At 36.3% G+C, this 18,054-nt stretch overlaps 1 protein-coding gene across 7 annotated transcripts in view; it reads left to right on the top strand.

Annotated features, from left to right (window-relative positions):
* Window positions 1–17,533, top strand: part of c16h19orf85 (chromosome 16 C19orf85 homolog) — a 32,602-nt gene extending 15,069 nt beyond the window's left edge. The window contains exons 1-7 of one of the 7 annotated variants that reach the window (XM_073925986.1): window positions 4,353–4,493; window positions 4,598–4,700; window positions 5,283–5,513; window positions 5,673–5,755; window positions 10,567–10,758; window positions 15,717–15,859; window positions 15,944–17,533. In XM_073925986.1, the coding sequence (XP_073782087.1) occupies window positions 10,571–10,758; window positions 15,717–15,859; window positions 15,944–17,274 (1,662 nt within the window). In that variant the 5' untranslated portion in view covers window positions 4,353–4,493; window positions 4,598–4,700; window positions 5,283–5,513; window positions 5,673–5,755; window positions 10,567–10,570 and the 3' untranslated portion in view covers window positions 17,275–17,533. Of the gene's footprint in view, window positions 1–3,732; window positions 5,756–10,000; window positions 10,181–10,566; window positions 10,759–15,716; window positions 15,860–15,943 lie in introns of those variants that run through there. The other 6 variants (XM_073925989.1, XM_073925990.1, XM_073925988.1 and 3 more) reach the window with 6 other exon arrangements.
* Window positions 17,534–18,054: the final 521 nt, after the last annotated feature.

The following is an 18,054-nucleotide window of genomic DNA, read 5'->3' as shown; positions in this document are numbered from 1 at the left end:
GTCTTTGCTCTAAACAACCACAATTTTGCGTTACGGACGTGACCATTTTTGAACTCCTTATTAATGTAAGCCAATGACTAGCGCATATTTGTTCATTATGATGCTGCATTACAATTACTGACTTACATTACATAACATATGTTATATCAAGAACTGAACATTTCATTTAACTATAAACCACTTTAGTAACATTTCAGAAATAAATGTTTAATAAGAAAACAACATTTTACATATTGCCATAATTGGCCATAATGACTTAACCTATTTCCTCCGTCTTACTTGCGGTTCATGTGCGCACACGCTGCCTATAGTGAAAGATAATGACAATGAACCATAAGGCTTTGAACCTATACATTTTGTAAAGTATAGGCTAAGCATATAACAATTTTGTTATTTACATGTGATACTGCATTAATTTGCATACATGTTTTATAAGCTGTAAAATGAAAGCATCAGTTTGGTGCGAAGTTATAAAATATTTGTCTTTGTTTGATTTGTAGATTAGGCTATTTAAAATGTATATAAGAACTATTAATAACTGTTATTTTCGAAATGGAAAAAAGGGTGGTTTGTTGATAGTAGTCTGCACTAAATCATTAATATGCCTAGTTGAGTTTATGACGCGGCTCCAGGCAGCACAGACGACCAGGATCAGCGCTGGTTCGTCAACTCCTGTGTCAAACTGTGGCCAGAATATCCTTCTTTCATTTTGCTTTTTTGGCAAAAAACATCTGTAAGCACGTGTGTTTGCACGTGTTACTGTCATGCGAGTTAACAAATATGTGTTGCTCATAAAAGCCGATCACAACGAACGAGCTTCTTCATTCCAGAGACGTGAGGCGCTCCGCAATGCATTTTATGTTGACAAGAAGAAAAGGAGCACGGTGCTCTTTTGAATGTCACTATAGATAACAACTGAATCAGCTGGTCTATTGTGCGCGAGTGTTGCTGTCAATGTTTTCATAATTACATTTTTTAAATAACATTATGAAATTCAAGATTTGTAAAGTCATACAACTTTGGATGACTTAAAACAGCGACCACAAGTCTCTCCGTCATTAAAAAGTTCGCCGTAGTCATCTTGACACTGCTGTCACCTCCAAGGAAACCCCGCCTCTGCTTTCGTTTGATTGAAGAATGAAAGACGCCACTGAGGTAACATGCTTTTCTTCTGGAGCGCACAAAGCGCACAATGACAAAACGCGAGGCGCGCAAGGCGCATAATCAATAACCTCCATGCATTTGGTCTTTTCCCACTGCTCAAAATGCGCACTCCGCGGGTCAGGCCACAGCGGAGTTTTCATTTCATGCAGAGCATAAATATGTTTTTTATTTCATTAATTAAATAACTATTTATAAAGATAAATTATCAAAGCGACACAATTCATTTTCCAAGCCCTTTATCCAAAATCTAAGCACTTTCAAAGCTTGAAAATTGGCTATAGCCTACATTAAAATTGAAACATTTTGAAAGATTTCCAGCACCCGGCAAATGCGCTTGAGTGCTTATTAAAATTATTTTAATAAGAATAAGAATAAAATAAGAATAAAATCTTGATATTGATCTAAGCTTTAACTACATAATATGAGTATTAAATTTGTTAGAAAATCGATAGGACCTGCAGCTGTAAATATTTAATTCAATATTTTACACAATCGGTTATGAACTATAGCCTAAAAATATAAACATTATAGTCATCCATCGTACATGCCTACAACCAATGACTATTTTTCTATGCTTGTTTAACATAGCCTACACAAAACCTTTCTTAAGTTTTAAAGTTTTCTCTCTCACCCTGGTGCGTATGAACTTTTTGCAACCTGTCCTGAAGTGACTGCCGACGAGAAAAAGAAAGCAAGCGCGAGTGGAGAAATTAAATTATTTATTCCATCAACTAACACATTAACTAGAATAAACTAAAATAAACTTTGTCAAATATAATATTGCCATATCTGTGACAAAACTAGATTTTAAATATTCTCCACGTAGACACGGTCTTGCGCAACAGTCGGGCAAGGATTTAATTCAAGTTTGTCTGGAAACACTAACTTTAGGAGCCTGCTAAACATAGGCCCATTATAGCTGATTATGTTTATTATCAATTCTATATTATTCAGAGTATAAAAGCACCATGTTAGCATGCAACATTGTTACCGAATTGAGTTTTGAATATTCGAACGTGCGTTAACCTTTAACAACACACATGCCATAATACGAATTAAAAATAACAAGGTGATATCTATTTAAGTTTGATTAATTGTGCAACCTTACCATTCAGATGTCTCAGAGGTTAAAGTTTATTGGTTTACACACCCAACAGATATCCACAAATAGGTCTTTGGTCAAGTTTTGAAAGCATTTATCTGATTTTCGTAATGTGTCAACTGTCAATTTCAGAGCAGTCACGTCCGTAACGAAGACAAGTCACGTCCGTAACGATAGTTTTTCCTCATTAATGCAAAAATGAAAAACTAAATACAATTAATTATATATGTCCCATGCAGAGCCAACCCTTATCCTTTTGACTGTTATATATTTTTTTGTCTTCTGCATTTTCATTCACAGAATTTTCACAAAGTATGTCAACTCACAAAACTCATGTCTTTTTTTTGTCACGTCCGTAACGCATTCATTTTGCCGTCATTTTAAATATAAAACACCTGCATAGACTGATATTTTTTTGATGCCTGAACTCCATGGTTAAGGGGTAAGAAAAATATAAACATATATTTCAATATACTGTTAACATATACCTTCTCTGAGAATATACGTTTCATTTTTTTACTGCAAATGTCACGTCCATAACGCTGGAATCAGCCATATTCTTTTCATGTCTTGGATTAAATCGAGTGGCTCTGCACATTCTCTAGAGGCCTCAAGATGGGCATGCCAAGGAAGAAATAGAGAGATTTTTAAGAGACAATTATGTGTAGCTACTGTTCATGATATTTTAAGCAAGAGATATAGAGATGCTTTGTGGATATGCTTTACTAAAAAGACTAGTCTTTAATCTAATTTTAAACTGGGAAAGAGTTTCTGAGCCATGGACATTATCTGGAAGACTATTCCAAAGTTTAGAAGCCAGATAGGAAAAGCTTGACCTTCATTAGAAGATTCGGTTTTTGTACAACGATCAGATTGGATTGAAGCAAGACAGAAGGTTGGTTAGATAAACAGGAGACAGATTATAATCAACTTAGAACTTAACATGATGTGATTATCCAAGTACTCTGGTTTCCCCCAAAGTCCAAAAACAAGCGATAGAGGTAAATTGGAGAAACAAAATAGTGTGTGAGTATGTGTGTGTGTGTGTGTGTGAATGAGAGAGTGTTTGGGTGTTTCCCAGTGTGGGGTTGCAGCTGGAGGTGCATCCACTGTGTAAAACATATGTAAGAATAGTTGGCAGTTCATTCCACTGTGGCGACCCTACAATTATGTGTGATGCATGCAATTAAAGAAATATCACTTTGTGTGGACAAAGGACCAGACATCATGTGCTGCAGCACCAAGACAGTTGATACAGTGGTTGCCTAGCAGCATAAAAACCGCAGCACACTGCTCTTTTCTAAAGGCCGTGTGGTCCACCTCATATTTTCACAATTGAAAAGTATGTTTGGTGTGATCAGGTTTGAAAGCAGTCAATTTTATTCCCCTTCCTTAAAGGAGACAATCCATGTTTGATTATGTGTTTGAAATCTATGTTTTGTTTTGTTTTTTGTTTTGTTTTTTGTGATGTAATTTCTGACAGGACACCACATTCATCTCACAGTACTAGAGGGAAATCTGCTGGCTGACTCATGCTACTGCCAGTCTGCCATTTGGGTTCCACTATATATTTTACCTGTTATAATGTGTTATAATTGGCTCCCCATTTTATCAGGTCATGCTCTTTTGTCAATGTTTTTCTTAATGTCTGTACATCTTTAACTTCCCCAAAATTTACAACAGGTTTACTCTGTCTTTCATGTCCATGCAATAAAGCCATGATTCAGAGTTTCATTCATCATACCTTTTCTGTTGTTCTTCTCATGTCTACAGAGTCAGGAAGTTTATTGGAAGGGGTACTTTCCAGAGAACAGAAGTTGTTTCCATTCCAGGGTAATTTGGACTGCCCATTGATTGAAAACTTCCTCTTGCTCTGCTTTCTCAGGAAAGCCTGGAGAAGACCTTTGGGGAAGAGATACTGAGTTTGTTCTCCGAAGAGCTTTTGCTTAGTTCTGCTTGCATCAGCCTGGTTGACCTGTTTGTTGTTTGCAATCTGTGCTCATGGCAATTGAGCTGCACATGTTCTCAGATTTGTTCCTCTATTTCTCTATTGCTGGTAATCTGTGTTCCAATGACTCATTCTCTCAATCTGCTATAGTCTATCAGTCCTGTTGAGTCAAAGACTAGTTTAGTCTTGTTCTTTCACCGGTGTTCTCTATTTAGTCAAACAGTCAACAGAGCTGCAGACTAGGTGTCGGAGCCTGAAGATGGATGTGGAGAACTGCAGGTGTGAGTAGATCAACGGCAGGTGATCAGGCTGGCCGATAGGATCAATGCAAAAACTTTGGTTGGTAGCTTGGTGGCTTAGTGGTTAGCATGGTTGCCTTACAGGTCACAGCTGAGCCAGGATGCCTTGCTGTTTGCTGTCTGCTTGGGATTCATCTCGCTCTGCTGTTTGTTAGAAAAAGAATCAAGCCACAATATATAATTTCAGGTGTGGTGAAATATTGCAACCAATTGTTGATAACTACTCTCAGAAATAAAGGTACACAAGCTGTCACTGGGGCGGTACCTTTTCCAAAGGTACAAATTTGTACCTAAAATGACCATATTAATACCTCAAGGGTACATATTGGTACCCAAAAAGTAAAAATGTGTTCCTCTTAAAATTTTTATGTACTAATATATACTTTCGAGGAACCAGTATGAATCCATCAAGTACAAATGTGCACCTTTTGAAAAGGTACCACCCCTCGCGCACCTTTATTTATGAGTGTACTGTACTTCCACTGTCAAAAATGTATGTATTGTTCCACAGAAAAAAAAGATAGTCACACTAGTTTTTAAATACATTTTAAGTCCGTAATTTAAAAATATTATTTACATTTTTGGTTAAAACTACAACTCTAAAAGATGTTTAACTCTTTTAGAAATTAAATGTATCAATGATTTACAGACCTGGTATATACAGAAGTAAAATAGATCTTATTAATTAAAAAAGTGAATATGCTCCTGCTTTGAATCCTGCTGTATTTTCTGCCTTCTTAACCATGCTCCATTGTTGGATTGCCCATAGATATGTAAAAACAACATTTTGTTTGAGAGCTGAAAATGTTAAGGCAATTTGTCTGTGGCAACCAGTAAAGCTCTCAGACGGGAGAATGTGTTAATGAGGATCCGAGATTAAAGGCATCAATTAAGGGCCTGTTAAGCTCTTAACCGGTGTGCAGCGTTTGCTAACACTTAACAAGCGCTTTTTTTGACAATGCACAAGGAAGCCACACGACCACAACCAGTTGACTTCTAGGTAATTGCTTTTCTTTTCATTTCACTGCACCTCTGTGTCCCATTTAATGGTGCTGTCTTGCCACCCTTTATCTAAGCAGACAAAGAATTGTTCATTCTGATCATCACCAACCAATGCCACGCTTCCCTTCATTTAATAATCATTCATTCTCTCTCCCAGTGTCTCTTGGTCAGTCAGGCTGCATGACTGCATCTCCCGTGCAGAGCCTCGTTTGAAAGGGGATTCTTACTGAATAACAGAAGGTAAGTGATGCTTTATATTACAATATTTCATTTAGTTATGATTATCAGGTTTTTGTAGATCTTATATTCAGATAATAACTGAATATTGTTTGAATGTACTGTATATGGCAATAGTGTATGTTGTAGTAGATTTTCCCTTTTAGTTTTATGCGATACAAATGTTGTTAAATACCACACTGTAAAACCCAACAGTCAACTTTATCAAATGACATGAGAGTAGTTAACTCAAAATTGACTGAAAGTTAATTCTACTTATTTAAAAAAAGTTTTGAACTCAGTGTTGAAGGTAATGAGTTAATTAAGTACATCATTACTTCAACTTAAATGGATTTAGTTCACAGTATACATATAGATAAGTTTTTTTTTTTTAACTCAAATGGTTTATAGTAATCGGTTTCCTCAAACAATTTGAGTTGCCTTAACTTATTGAGTTTTACTGTACTCATTTGTTTTGAGTTCTCTTCATTTCTTGGATTTTACTGTGCTCAGATTGCTTCGTTTACTCAAATGGATTAAGTTCATAGTACTCATTAGGATTAGTTTTTGTAACTTAAATGGTTTGTTGTAATCTGTTTCTTTAAATGGTTTGAGTTACCTTAACTTTTGGGGTTATACAGTGGATTAAAAATGATTCACTGGCTCGTAATAATAAGGGAACTACTTTAAAATATATACAGTACCAATTGATGCTTTGTACTTTCCATTTGGTTTCAAATAAGCCATCTTATTCTCCACTGTTTTGCTATAAATGAGAATTTACTATGGTGGCAAAACCTGTTAGTCACTTTTGTGTTTTTTAGAATTAGAATTCTTCTTTGGGGTCTTGGAATATTTGATTATCGGAGGTCTTGGGGGGCAAAAAGGTTGATAATCACATTATGTTCAGGAAATACAATGTATTTTAATGTTGTTTTTTTAAACCATTTTTCAACTAAACAAAAAGATAATTAGAGGAACAGTTATTCATGAGAGTGTTTCTACATGTACAGTAGCATTTTGTGTCTCCAACATAAATGTACTAATTTTTAAAACCAAAAAATTGTAATGAAATAGTTTTAAATAATAAACAAATAACATCAAAAAAAAAAAAAAAAAAAAGTCTAATTTATATGGGCGGCACAGTGGAGAAGTGGGTAGTGCTCTCGCCTCACAGCAAGAAGGTCGCTGGTTCGAGCCTTGGATAGCTCATATGGCATTTCTGTGTGGAGTTTGCATGTTCCTCCCATGTTCGTGTAGGCTTTCTCCCAGTGCTCCAGTTTCCCTCATAAGTTCAAAGACAAGCGCAATAGGTGAATTCATTCATACAGCGGAATGAACCGCCAACTTATCCAACTTATGTTTTACGCAGAAGATGCCCTTCCGGCCCCAACCAAGCCCATACACACTCATTCACAGACATACACTATTGCCAGTTTAGCTCATTTGATTCACCTATACCCGCCTGTCTCTGAACTGGGGGGAAAGCGAAACACCTGAGGGAAACCCCACGCGAACACACAAACACCACACAGAAATGCCAACTGATGCAGCCAGGGCTCGAACCAGCAACCTTCTTGCTTAGAGACGATTGTGCTACCCACTACACCACCTTGATGCGGCTATAGGTGAATTGAGTAAGCTAAATTGTCCGTAGTGTATGTGTGTGAATGAGAGTGTATGGGTGTTTCCCAGTGATATGTTGCAGCTGGAAGGGCATTCGCTGCGTAAAACATATGCCAGTATAAGTTAACGATTCATTCTGCTGTGGCAACCACTGATTAATAAAGGGACTAAGCCGAAAAGAAAAGGAATGATTGAATAAATGAATGAATGAATGAATGAATGAATGAATGAATGAATGAATGAATGAATGAATGTTTTCATATGTATTTAGGGACATTGGTCTTGAAAATATTAACTTATTAATAAGTTATTAACTTATATTATTTAACTTATTAAATATTAACCTATTTTGGGCTGTCTCTGATCCTTGAATCTTACATTTAGGTTTAATATTTATGAAAAAGTAGATATTATTCTGTCCCTGCAATCTGGTCATCTCTGTTATATTGGGGATAAAAAGGCATAACAATTTGTAAAGCACTGATAGAAAAAGCATGTGACCTGCTCCATATGTTATCACTTCCTCTGGCAGAAAACTTGAGAAAGACATTGAGGCATATCATTATTCTTCTCTCATTATTTTATGCAAAATATAATATAAAGTAATCACATGTCAACTCTGTTATTGTGACATTTACCCCTTATGTACTGTTGAGGATGTTTTCATCCACTCTGGGGTGATTTTGTGTCTTGACTTGGCCATAACTTTTTCCATGTGACCGGTAGCAGAATGATTTTTGGAGACAAATCATATTTTGATATATTTTGAGAAAATGCTTTGTTTAAAAAAGGATTCAAGGATAAACTCTGGCCAAATTTACCCTTTGGTTATGTTAGGGATGAAAACATCCACTAAATTAAACTGCTGTAAAAATGTATTAGATTTTTTTTCTTTCTACTTTTTATTTGCAAAAAAAAATTCAATAAATGATGTCACTAATTTGGTAAACAAAAAAAAAAAAAAAAGAAAAACACCCACACACAAGATGATATATTTTCAATCTAAAAAATTATTAAGAGCTGGATTATTTTACCTTTTATCAAAGACATTATATAACGTTGCCTTTGATGCGTTAAAAAAAAAAAAAATATTTACTGTTGGTGGCTGTTTTTTTACTTAGGGCCTACTTGCACTACAGTATATGCTATCTGAACCGTGCCCAGGCCCATTTCCAGGCCAAAAACAGCTAACAATGGTAAATTAGTGAGAAAATATGAAAATTTAACAATGCATCAAAGCCAATGCTGTTACTAATACTATACATGTCCAAGGCTGTGATAAAAAAATATCTAGTTCAAAATTACTTTTTTATATTTTTCACCAAATCATTGACATTGTTTGTGAACTTGGCAATTAAAGAGTTAAAATCCTGTAATTTTCTAAAAAAAAAAATAATTGTAGTTTTGATCAGGGCTGAGGTTTATTAACAGATTTATGCAAAACAAAAAAGATTTTTTTTTATCTAATGCATTTTTACAGCAGTTTAATTCAGTGGATGTTATCATCCCTAACATGACAAAAGGATAGCAAATTTAAGCAGTGCACAAGTGTTAAAGGTGCAGTATGTAAGTTTAACACCCAAGGGTTGAACTAGGTATTGCATTCTTGCCACATTGAGGACCAACAGCAAGTCTCAAGCCTAATGGCTGATTTAAACCGTGTTTCTAAATAAAAGCAACAGCACGCAATAGAAGGAACAATTTCCATATTAAAATACATTTTTGTTCTAACCATAAACGAATTGATATAGTAGAAACAGCTTCTATTTCTCACAGGGGAACAACAGGATAAACTGTGATCACCTCAGGTACACCTCATGTGCTTTATCCAGCGTTAAATGCTAACAATGTGAGATTGAATGCCATTTTACATCACATTTATTGGCATACTACTGAAAGCAGCAGCAGATAGTTCACCTCAGATCTTGAAAATAAATAATTTGAAATTGAACTTTAGAGCTGTTACACACTCAGCAATTCAGAATATATATTTAATAATGTTAAAGAGGTATGTATTAATTAGATTATTATTCTTACCATTTTGTGAGTGAGTGCATATTCTGTATTTTTGAATGGCTGTATTTAAATTCCTGTCGGGTTTCGTCTGGTGCAGCCAAATTGCTTTTCACTGCAAATCTCGTCACATAGTGTGTTGTTAGGACATGCAGCTACAAAGTAACATGCTCACCTAATGCTTATGTTCATAATATTTATATTATTTGCTAATAATAACCCTTATGTGGAAATCTGCTTTTCATTTTGGAGTGTGCCACTGTCCACTGGAGGTCGCATTTTGGTCACGGACACATGCTTTGAGAGTGTTCCTGACTGAATGACTGAAAAGTGGGTTTTTCCAACAAGGCAACTCAGATTGCTGAATTTTAATTTGGTAAGCTGGGATTGGGCAGGTTAAAAATAAATAAATAAAAATAAAAAAAATAAAAACAGACTGCCCTATTTGCCCATTTTCAAAGCAGAATACCTAACTTCAACATTTATTTTTCAGATAAACAAGAATGTTCACTTGGCATGTTTCTTAAATATCTGCAAACATAATATGGTATTTGTATGCTTTAGAGGAGTCAAACACTTAAATACAGCACCATTAAGTGAACTTCTCATTCAATTATGTGTGTGATAAAGGGCTGGGGCAACGCAGTGGCGCAGTAGGTAGAGCTGTCACCTCACAGCAAGAAGGTCACTGGGTCGCTGGTTCGAGCCTCGGCTCAGTTGGCGTTTCAGTGTGGAGTTTGCATGTTCTCCCTGCATTCGCGTGGGTTTCCTCCGGGTGCTCCAGTTTCCCCCACAGTGCAAAGACACGCGGTACAGGTGAATTGGGTAGGCTAAATTGTCTCTAGTGTGTGAGTGTGTGTGAATGTGTGTGTGGATGTTTCCCAGAAAAGAGTTGCGGCTGAAAGGGCATCCATTGCGTAAAAACGTGCTGGATAAAATGACGGTTCATTTTGCTGTGGCGACCCTTGGATTAATAAAGGGACTAGGCCGACAAGAAAATAAATGAATGAATGAATAAATGAATGAATGAATAATGGGCTGGGGGAAATAATAAGCATGTGCTTCATCCTGCTCCATTTTAACCATGAATTGTTTCGTGTATAATTTTTCTAATTAAAATAAAAAGCAAATCTAAGCAAATAAGCTTTTTTGTCTTTCACTCATTCTCATGAATTTTTATCTCATTTTACCCCCAGAGCAATGCGACCATCCAGTATTTTGACCTTTGAACCGGGGCTGGAGCATGGAGTTCCATGGGGACGAGATCTTTTTACTTTTGTGACCTCAGCAGCAGGTCACATGATGAGAACTTTACAAAGACCACGAAAAAATAAACCCTCAAAACGACAAGTCAATCATCGCAGGTTTCTACACAACATGATACAGAGGTATGTTATTTGTACTCTACTGCAGATATAAAGTTTGGTGTGGTTAAAAAGGTTTTTGGCTGCACTTTATTTGACAGTATATTACTTATTAAAGAAAGTACTGGGTGATGCTTATTAACCCAGTTTTTAAAATCATTAATTTAAAAAAATGATAACACTTTACAATAAAGTTATAATGCCTTTACTAACATGAACAAACAATGCACAATACATTTATTACAGTATTTGTGAATGTTTATTAATCTTAGTTAATGGAAATAAAGCTGTTAGTTCATGTTAACGCACGGTGCATTAATGTTAGCATGCATGAATTTGGATTTTAATAATGCATTGGTAAATGTTGAACTATGATTAATAAACGCTGTACACGTATTGTTAGTAAAATACATTAACTAATGAAACCTTATTGTAAACCTTATTGGTCATATAATTACAGGAATAGAGTAAAACATTATTACATTTTTATATAAAGATTTCCCTTTTTTATAACAAAACAGGTCATACTACAAATTTATAGCAGACTTTATTCTTACATGATCCCTCAGAATGCATTGTAATGCTGCTTTGGTGCTCAAAATGGTTTCTTATTAATAATCTTAATAACAGATGTGTGATATTTTAAAAACAAATATAAAAAATAATTGTATTCAAAGTTGCAGGGCAACATGTTTTGTGCTTTTCTGTGTCTACACTGAGTGTTTGATTTGTACAATTAAGGAAAATTTGCTTAAATATTGAGAAAATGTATTTATACAAGGCGTCACAGTGGTGCAGTGAGTAGCACAATTGCCTGACACCAAGACGGTTGCTGGTTTGAGTGTTCCCGTGGGTTTCCTCTGTGTGCTCCGTTTCCCCCACAGTCCAAAGACATGCGGTATAGGTGAATTGAGTAGGCTAAATTGACCATGTGTATGTGTGTGTATGTGAAAGAGTGTGTATGGATGTTTCCCAGTGATGGGTTGCAGCCGGAAGGGCATTCGCTGCATCAAATATATGCTGGATAAGTTGGCGTTTTTTTTCGCTGTGGCGACTCCAGATTAATAAAGGGACTAAGCCGAAACGAAAATGAATAAATGTATTTAAACAGTTCTGAAATAAGCTATACTTTTTAAATATATGCTTTACCTAAAACATATAAATAAATAACGCACCGTAGAGTTCTGGTTAATATCTATAAAACATAAACAGAACACAAGAAAAGAGATTCTAAATGGAGACCTCAATACCTATACACAAAATAAGGTGTCATTTTTAACCAATTGTGTAATAAACTATTGTGTGTAACAATGTGTAATAAATTGTGTTTATTGGTTTTGTCAGCATCTGTGTGGGTTTTGTGCTAAATCTTCAGCAATTGTCTGTAAGGAGCTTTTAAATAACTTGAAGCAACCAGTGAAGAATTAATGTTTTTTTTTTCTATTAAATTTTTAATTCTGAGAGAGTTTTGTTGTAGTAATTAATATTTATGCAATCATTAGTCCCTTTCACACAGTGATACCGGTAAATACCCGGAACATTTCCGGAACGACTTTACCAGTAAATAAAAAAAAAAACGGTGTTAACACAGGCGAGGACGTTACTAATTTTTTTTTTTGGAAAAGACCGTTCACACATCCATTCCAAAATACCGGCAAATTCTGTCATCATTAACCAGAAATTAGCTCTTAAAGGATGGGCTTGTATTTGTAAACATTTGACTACATTACAAACTCTGTGAATGGATCAGTATTGTGAACAACTTCGATGAAAATATAGAGAAACACTTTCGCATGTCAAGATCAACATGATTTGTGTGTGTGTGCTGGCGCTCACGGGCTGCTTCTGCAACTGTAGGAAGCAGAGCTTGAGGGTAAACAAACAACAGCTTATCATAAGAATCTTATCGATAATTATTTACACAGTTGGCATTAGGAAGGAACATATAAACTTTATCTGACTAACATCTAGCTGCTAAATGTGTCTCGGAAAATATCCAAAGGCATTTATTTTCATTAACCATGCGAACATGAATGCGTCTGTCTGTTCTAATTTGCTAAAGTAGACGTTTCACGTCAGCTCGTTCTAGACGTGCACATGCTCCATTCCGGCAAGTTACACATAATGTTACAACTTCTCTTTCCGGAAAATAGCCTGAACGAATTTACCGGTATTTTCGAAAAGGGCCTGTTCACACATACAGGCCTTTCCGGAAAATTGCCGGTAATTTTCCAGAAAGGTCTGTATGTGTGAAAGGGCTTATTAACATCCATTTACTCCCTATCAAAATCTATGCAATATTTGTAATTTAGCAGTTTAGTACCACCTGGTTGTAAAAATATAAATCATAAAAACATGTAATGACATGGTGTAACCACTGGGTTCTAATAATAATATTTCTACAAAGCTGCTTGGAGATTACTCATTTGTTTAGTCATTACTAAGAAATTGTGAATTTGGAAAATAAATTTAGAATAGACCTGTAGCCTTTTTTCCCAAAAAAGTTGACCTTTTTACCTCATTAAGACTATTTAATTATGAGCTTTAAATAACGCATTTTAGTGGCATAAGCACTATTTTATCTGAAATAGAATGCATGGTCATTCATTCATTCATTCATTTTCTTGTCGGCTTAGTTATTAATCCGGGGTCGCCACAGCGGAATGAACCGCCAACTTATCCAGCAAGTTTTCACACAGCGGATGCCCTTCCAGCCGCAACCCATCTCTGGGAAACATCCACACACACACACATACACTACAGACAATTTAGCCTACCCAATTCACCTGTACCACACAGAAACGCCAACTGAGCCGAGGTTCGAACCAGTGACCCAGTGACCTTCTTGCTGTGAGGCGACAGCACTACCTACTGCGCCACTGCCTCGCCGAATGTATAGTCATCATAACCAAAAACGGTTCATTTAAAAAATCAAAGATTACAATAATCGGCAAAATAGTATTGAAAATAATTTTATTATTGGTCGCTTTTGGTGCTTCACACTTTTTTATTGGTAACTTTTTGTTTCAAGAATAAGGTCCAAGATTGAGAATAAAAGTTACTTGTAAAATATTTTCTTTAAAAACAATACAGTAGCAGAAGATAACTTCACTTACGTCAGATTGTATGCTATGTTTTCTTGCACAGCTGGATGATGGACTCATGAAAATAAATTGTGTGCATTGGCCAAAACTGATTAGCTGAAGCGACAGCCAGCAGCGGATTCCACTTGGTCCTAATACCTTTTTTTGATGGGTTATTTTTCACTATTTATGAATAGTCAAAATAGGACAAATGAGCATGCATGGGACAAATTCTTGACCTTTGTCATTGAGGGGTGAGTCTTTGAAACCACCCCAAACTCCCCTGGCTACGGGCATGTAGACAATCTAAATAACTTCTCTTTGAAAAGTTTTAGCCATTGTTTGTTTGAAAAGGTGATTGGAAGTCTTTTAATTTTTATATTACAGAAACTGTATATATTGCTTTAGAGACTACACAAAAGCCTTAAAATTTTATAATATGCTGTATGTTAATCTTTGTGTGTGTGTATTTTGCACCTCTATAGAGTGTCACCCCTTCACTCCTGTGAACTTTTTTTCAGCATCATGGTAGATTTGTTGATAGCGTAAACAAAACATTCTCTCAATGTTAATTTTTGACCTCGATGACCACAAGTGTGTGTGGTTGTGTGTGTCTATCAAGACTATGTGCTGATTTTTCAATTATGACTGAATTCTAACATTTTCTTGCACAAGTTATCAAACTGTATGGGTGTTGCCTGGTGAAGGGCATCCGCTTCGTAAAACATATGCTGGATAAGTTGGCGGTTCATTCTACAGTGGCGACCCCTGATTAATAAAGGGACTGAGCCAAAAATAAAATAAAATGAATGAATGAAATTGTCAGACTTTTTTCTGATTCATAGGTGTGTGGGTATAAGTTGATGAGTGTGTCTCAGTGTTCAAGTGTGTCATCTCTTTACTGCTGAGCACTTTTTTTCAGCATCATGGTGGATTTATATTTTTGGAAACTAAATCTTTTCTGAATGTTCAATATTTTTGCATATTTCCCATTCATTTCTTCATGTGGTCATTTTTGACCAAAGACCATTTTTGACAACCATTGAGCATGCTTGAATCATGGCCATTGTATGTTCACATAACAATTGCCAATCAAATCAAGGAGATTTAGACTTGATTCTTGATATTTAGTTGATTTTAGGTTGGACATTGACGTCAGCCCTGACTTCAACCCGATTTTTATTTTCATTTTACTAAGTCCAACGTCCCCATGACATTGGGGAATGTAGGGGTACAACATCAATATGACATTATGTCGACGTCCTGTGCCTGCAGGGATGAGACACAATATTTGCAGTACTGTTACCTGACTTTACAGATCATTTCTGTAGTCTCTGTATATCTGTAGCATATGTCTCCAACTCAATTCCTGGAGGGCCGCAGCTCTGCACAGTTTTGCTCTAACCCTAATCAAACATAGCTAATCTAGTAGTGTCTCGTAGTCTTGAACATCTTGATCAGTTGAATCAGCTTTGTTTGATTAGGGTTGGAGCTAAACTGTGCAGAGCTGTGGCCCTTCAGGAGTCGAGTTTGAGACCCATGTATGAGCAGTGCTTCTCAATCCAAGGCCCCAGGCTGACCACCACCGATGACAATATAAAATTCTCCTTTATTTTTTGCTCTTTTTGATGTACTGTGGTATTTTTCCTGCCACCCCTCACTGTAATTGGACAGCTGGACAATGATGAGCACTTTACCCAGAGTCAAATTTTTGAGACTCTACAGAATCTCTAACTCTGTGTGTATTTGTCTTTTGCTCAATGTTTGTTACAGCAGTAGCCTTTAGTCATGCAGCAGATCTAGTCCACCAAAGGAAGCTCATCGACACTTCACATTTTTAATAAATGTCATAGAACCAACTGCCTGAAAAGATTACAATGAATATCTGTTTCTATGCAGGAAATTCGCGGAAATAGAGGCAGCGAACCATCAGCTGGCTTCTGTTTTATTTTCTATTGAAAACCCCCCAAGTCATTTGACATCCAGACCATCTCACATTGCAACACAAGTCACAGACCAATCGCCCAAACCATCAAAAAGAGGTAAAATGTCTTACTTTTAAGTTTCAGAACTGGTTTGTTCTGGTCTGATACAAGTTTGATGACTCCTTGTTCTGTTTTCTTCAGCAACTGAAACATTCACGAATGCTGACAAATCTGAAGGGCCTCCTGATCAACGAAAGGATGCGTGTGACCTCTGGACATTGGACAGTCTAATGGAGACCCGTGTGGTTGATAAATGTTTCTCCCAGTACAAGTCCTTTAACAATAGCTTTGAGAACACTTTGAAAAACCAGACTGGAAGCTTAATAGAGAAAGACAACGACTTTGAAGAGCAGGCAGAATCTACTGATTTAACAAGCTTAGATGACAGCGTGTCCTCCTGGATTGAAAGTATTGAAAGAACAAGAGTGTATTCAAAACCATGTCTCTCCAAATACTCTGACGTGAAGCTGCTCCCCACAGGGGTTGAAGTTCCTGACCTGTGCCCTCCTTCTCCAGTGATTTCTCTATTGTCTTTGGACTCATGCGATTTGGAAGTTCAGATGCTCATAGACGCCGAACACGATGTTCAAACCCAAGAGGGAACCATTGTAGGGAATCTACAAATGGATATTATGGAAGAGCTCGACTTACTGGTTAGTTCAAACCATCATGAAGCTCTGCAGATCAACAATGGTAATCCTAAATATAAAATTGCTGAGTGGTTGGCTGACAATGAAGAAGATTTAGAGAAGACTAGCTTAATACCAAATCCTCTGGATTCAGGATATGACCTTGAGAACCCAACAGGTTCTGGCAGTGAAACCAACAACTTCACAGCCAGTTTGGGCCAGGAATTTGATGCTGATAGACTATGCAATGAAGAGCCAAAAGGACATGGTTTCCATCACAATCAAATGATCTACTCCATGAACCTTAATAACACTCTAGACAGCCATTTGGGTTGTGTTGAAACGTGCTTAAAGATGAATGAAAAGGATGATAGCTACTCGATTACAGATTTGTCCATCATGGATGATATTGTTTTAAACCCCCACGTGTTCTCAACACTTGAGAATCAGCTGGGCTCTCAATCGAAAAGGATTCTTAGTGAAAACTGGGAACAACAGCCTCAAGAGGGCACATATAAGAACTATTCAAGACCAGAAAAAGATCTGTATATTTTAATTCAAGATGATGATGATGTCAGAGATCAAAATGTGGCACAGAATCAGAGTGGATTAAGTGTCCAGTGTCCCACAGTTTGTTCCCCTGAAGGCTTTTGTTATCATAAAGAAGAGACGTGTTTTTACTCAAAATTCGAAAACTTTGAGGGGGTGGCTAGATCTTTCCCTGCTACGTCCAATAAGATCCAGCCCACTCCAATTCTGACTCCGCCTCTAGATGATGACTGGTTGTTCAATGACATTGTGGCAGAAGAAGTAAATATGAGTAAAACATTTGGAAATTACTGATCATCATTCATGAATTTTGATGTATGTATGTTTGATTATTAAAATGATCATTTCTGTGAAATGTTCTTGTCCGTGTTGTAAAATGAATAATCACAAATAATGAAGTCATGTAAAGAGTGTATGCGTACTGTAACATATGCATTTGAGTGCCATTAAAAAAGTATGTTATTATTGTGTTATCAAATGTACAAATGTGAATGTATTAATTTACATTTTAAATCGGCAAATAAAAGACAAATAGTGCAACTGCCCAATGCAATGCAAAAGTTTCTTAGAACTATTTTAGGCATTTAATGCTGTACATACATTTTGTTATAATCAAGCAAGCTTTAAGTGGTTTATAATGCAAAATATCTATTAAATTTGATTTGAAGTGTGTTTTTAGTTTATTTTTTTTGTTTTTAAATGTAGAATACACTCAGAAATAAAGGCATGAGAGCTGTCACTGGGCTGATACCTTTTCAAAAGGTATACATTTGTAACTAAAGGGTTCGTATTAAAGGTGCTGTATGTAAGTTTTTGACTCTTCTAAAGCATAAAAATACCATAATATGCAAACCCAGGCTCATTCTGAAAATGTAGCCCCGGGGACATTTCTGGAGACTTTGAATTATGTAGACGGAGGTACTTTTGGCTGCCTTTTATTTTTTAAGTGAACGCTACGGGGCGGTGTGATGCCGCTTCTGTTCACGCTTACCGACTGACTGCTTACCTTCTATATGGCTTTTGTAAATTGTTGGTTGGGTTTAGGGAAGCAAGCGGGTGGGCGGATCAATCGGT

This window comes from Danio rerio, chromosome 16 (genome assembly GCF_049306965.1).
Source record: "Danio rerio strain Tuebingen ecotype United States chromosome 16, GRCz12tu, whole genome shotgun sequence".
Taxonomy (NCBI): domain Eukaryota; kingdom Metazoa; phylum Chordata; class Actinopteri; order Cypriniformes; family Danionidae; genus Danio; species Danio rerio.
This window is presented reverse-complemented; position numbering and strand designations above follow the sequence as displayed.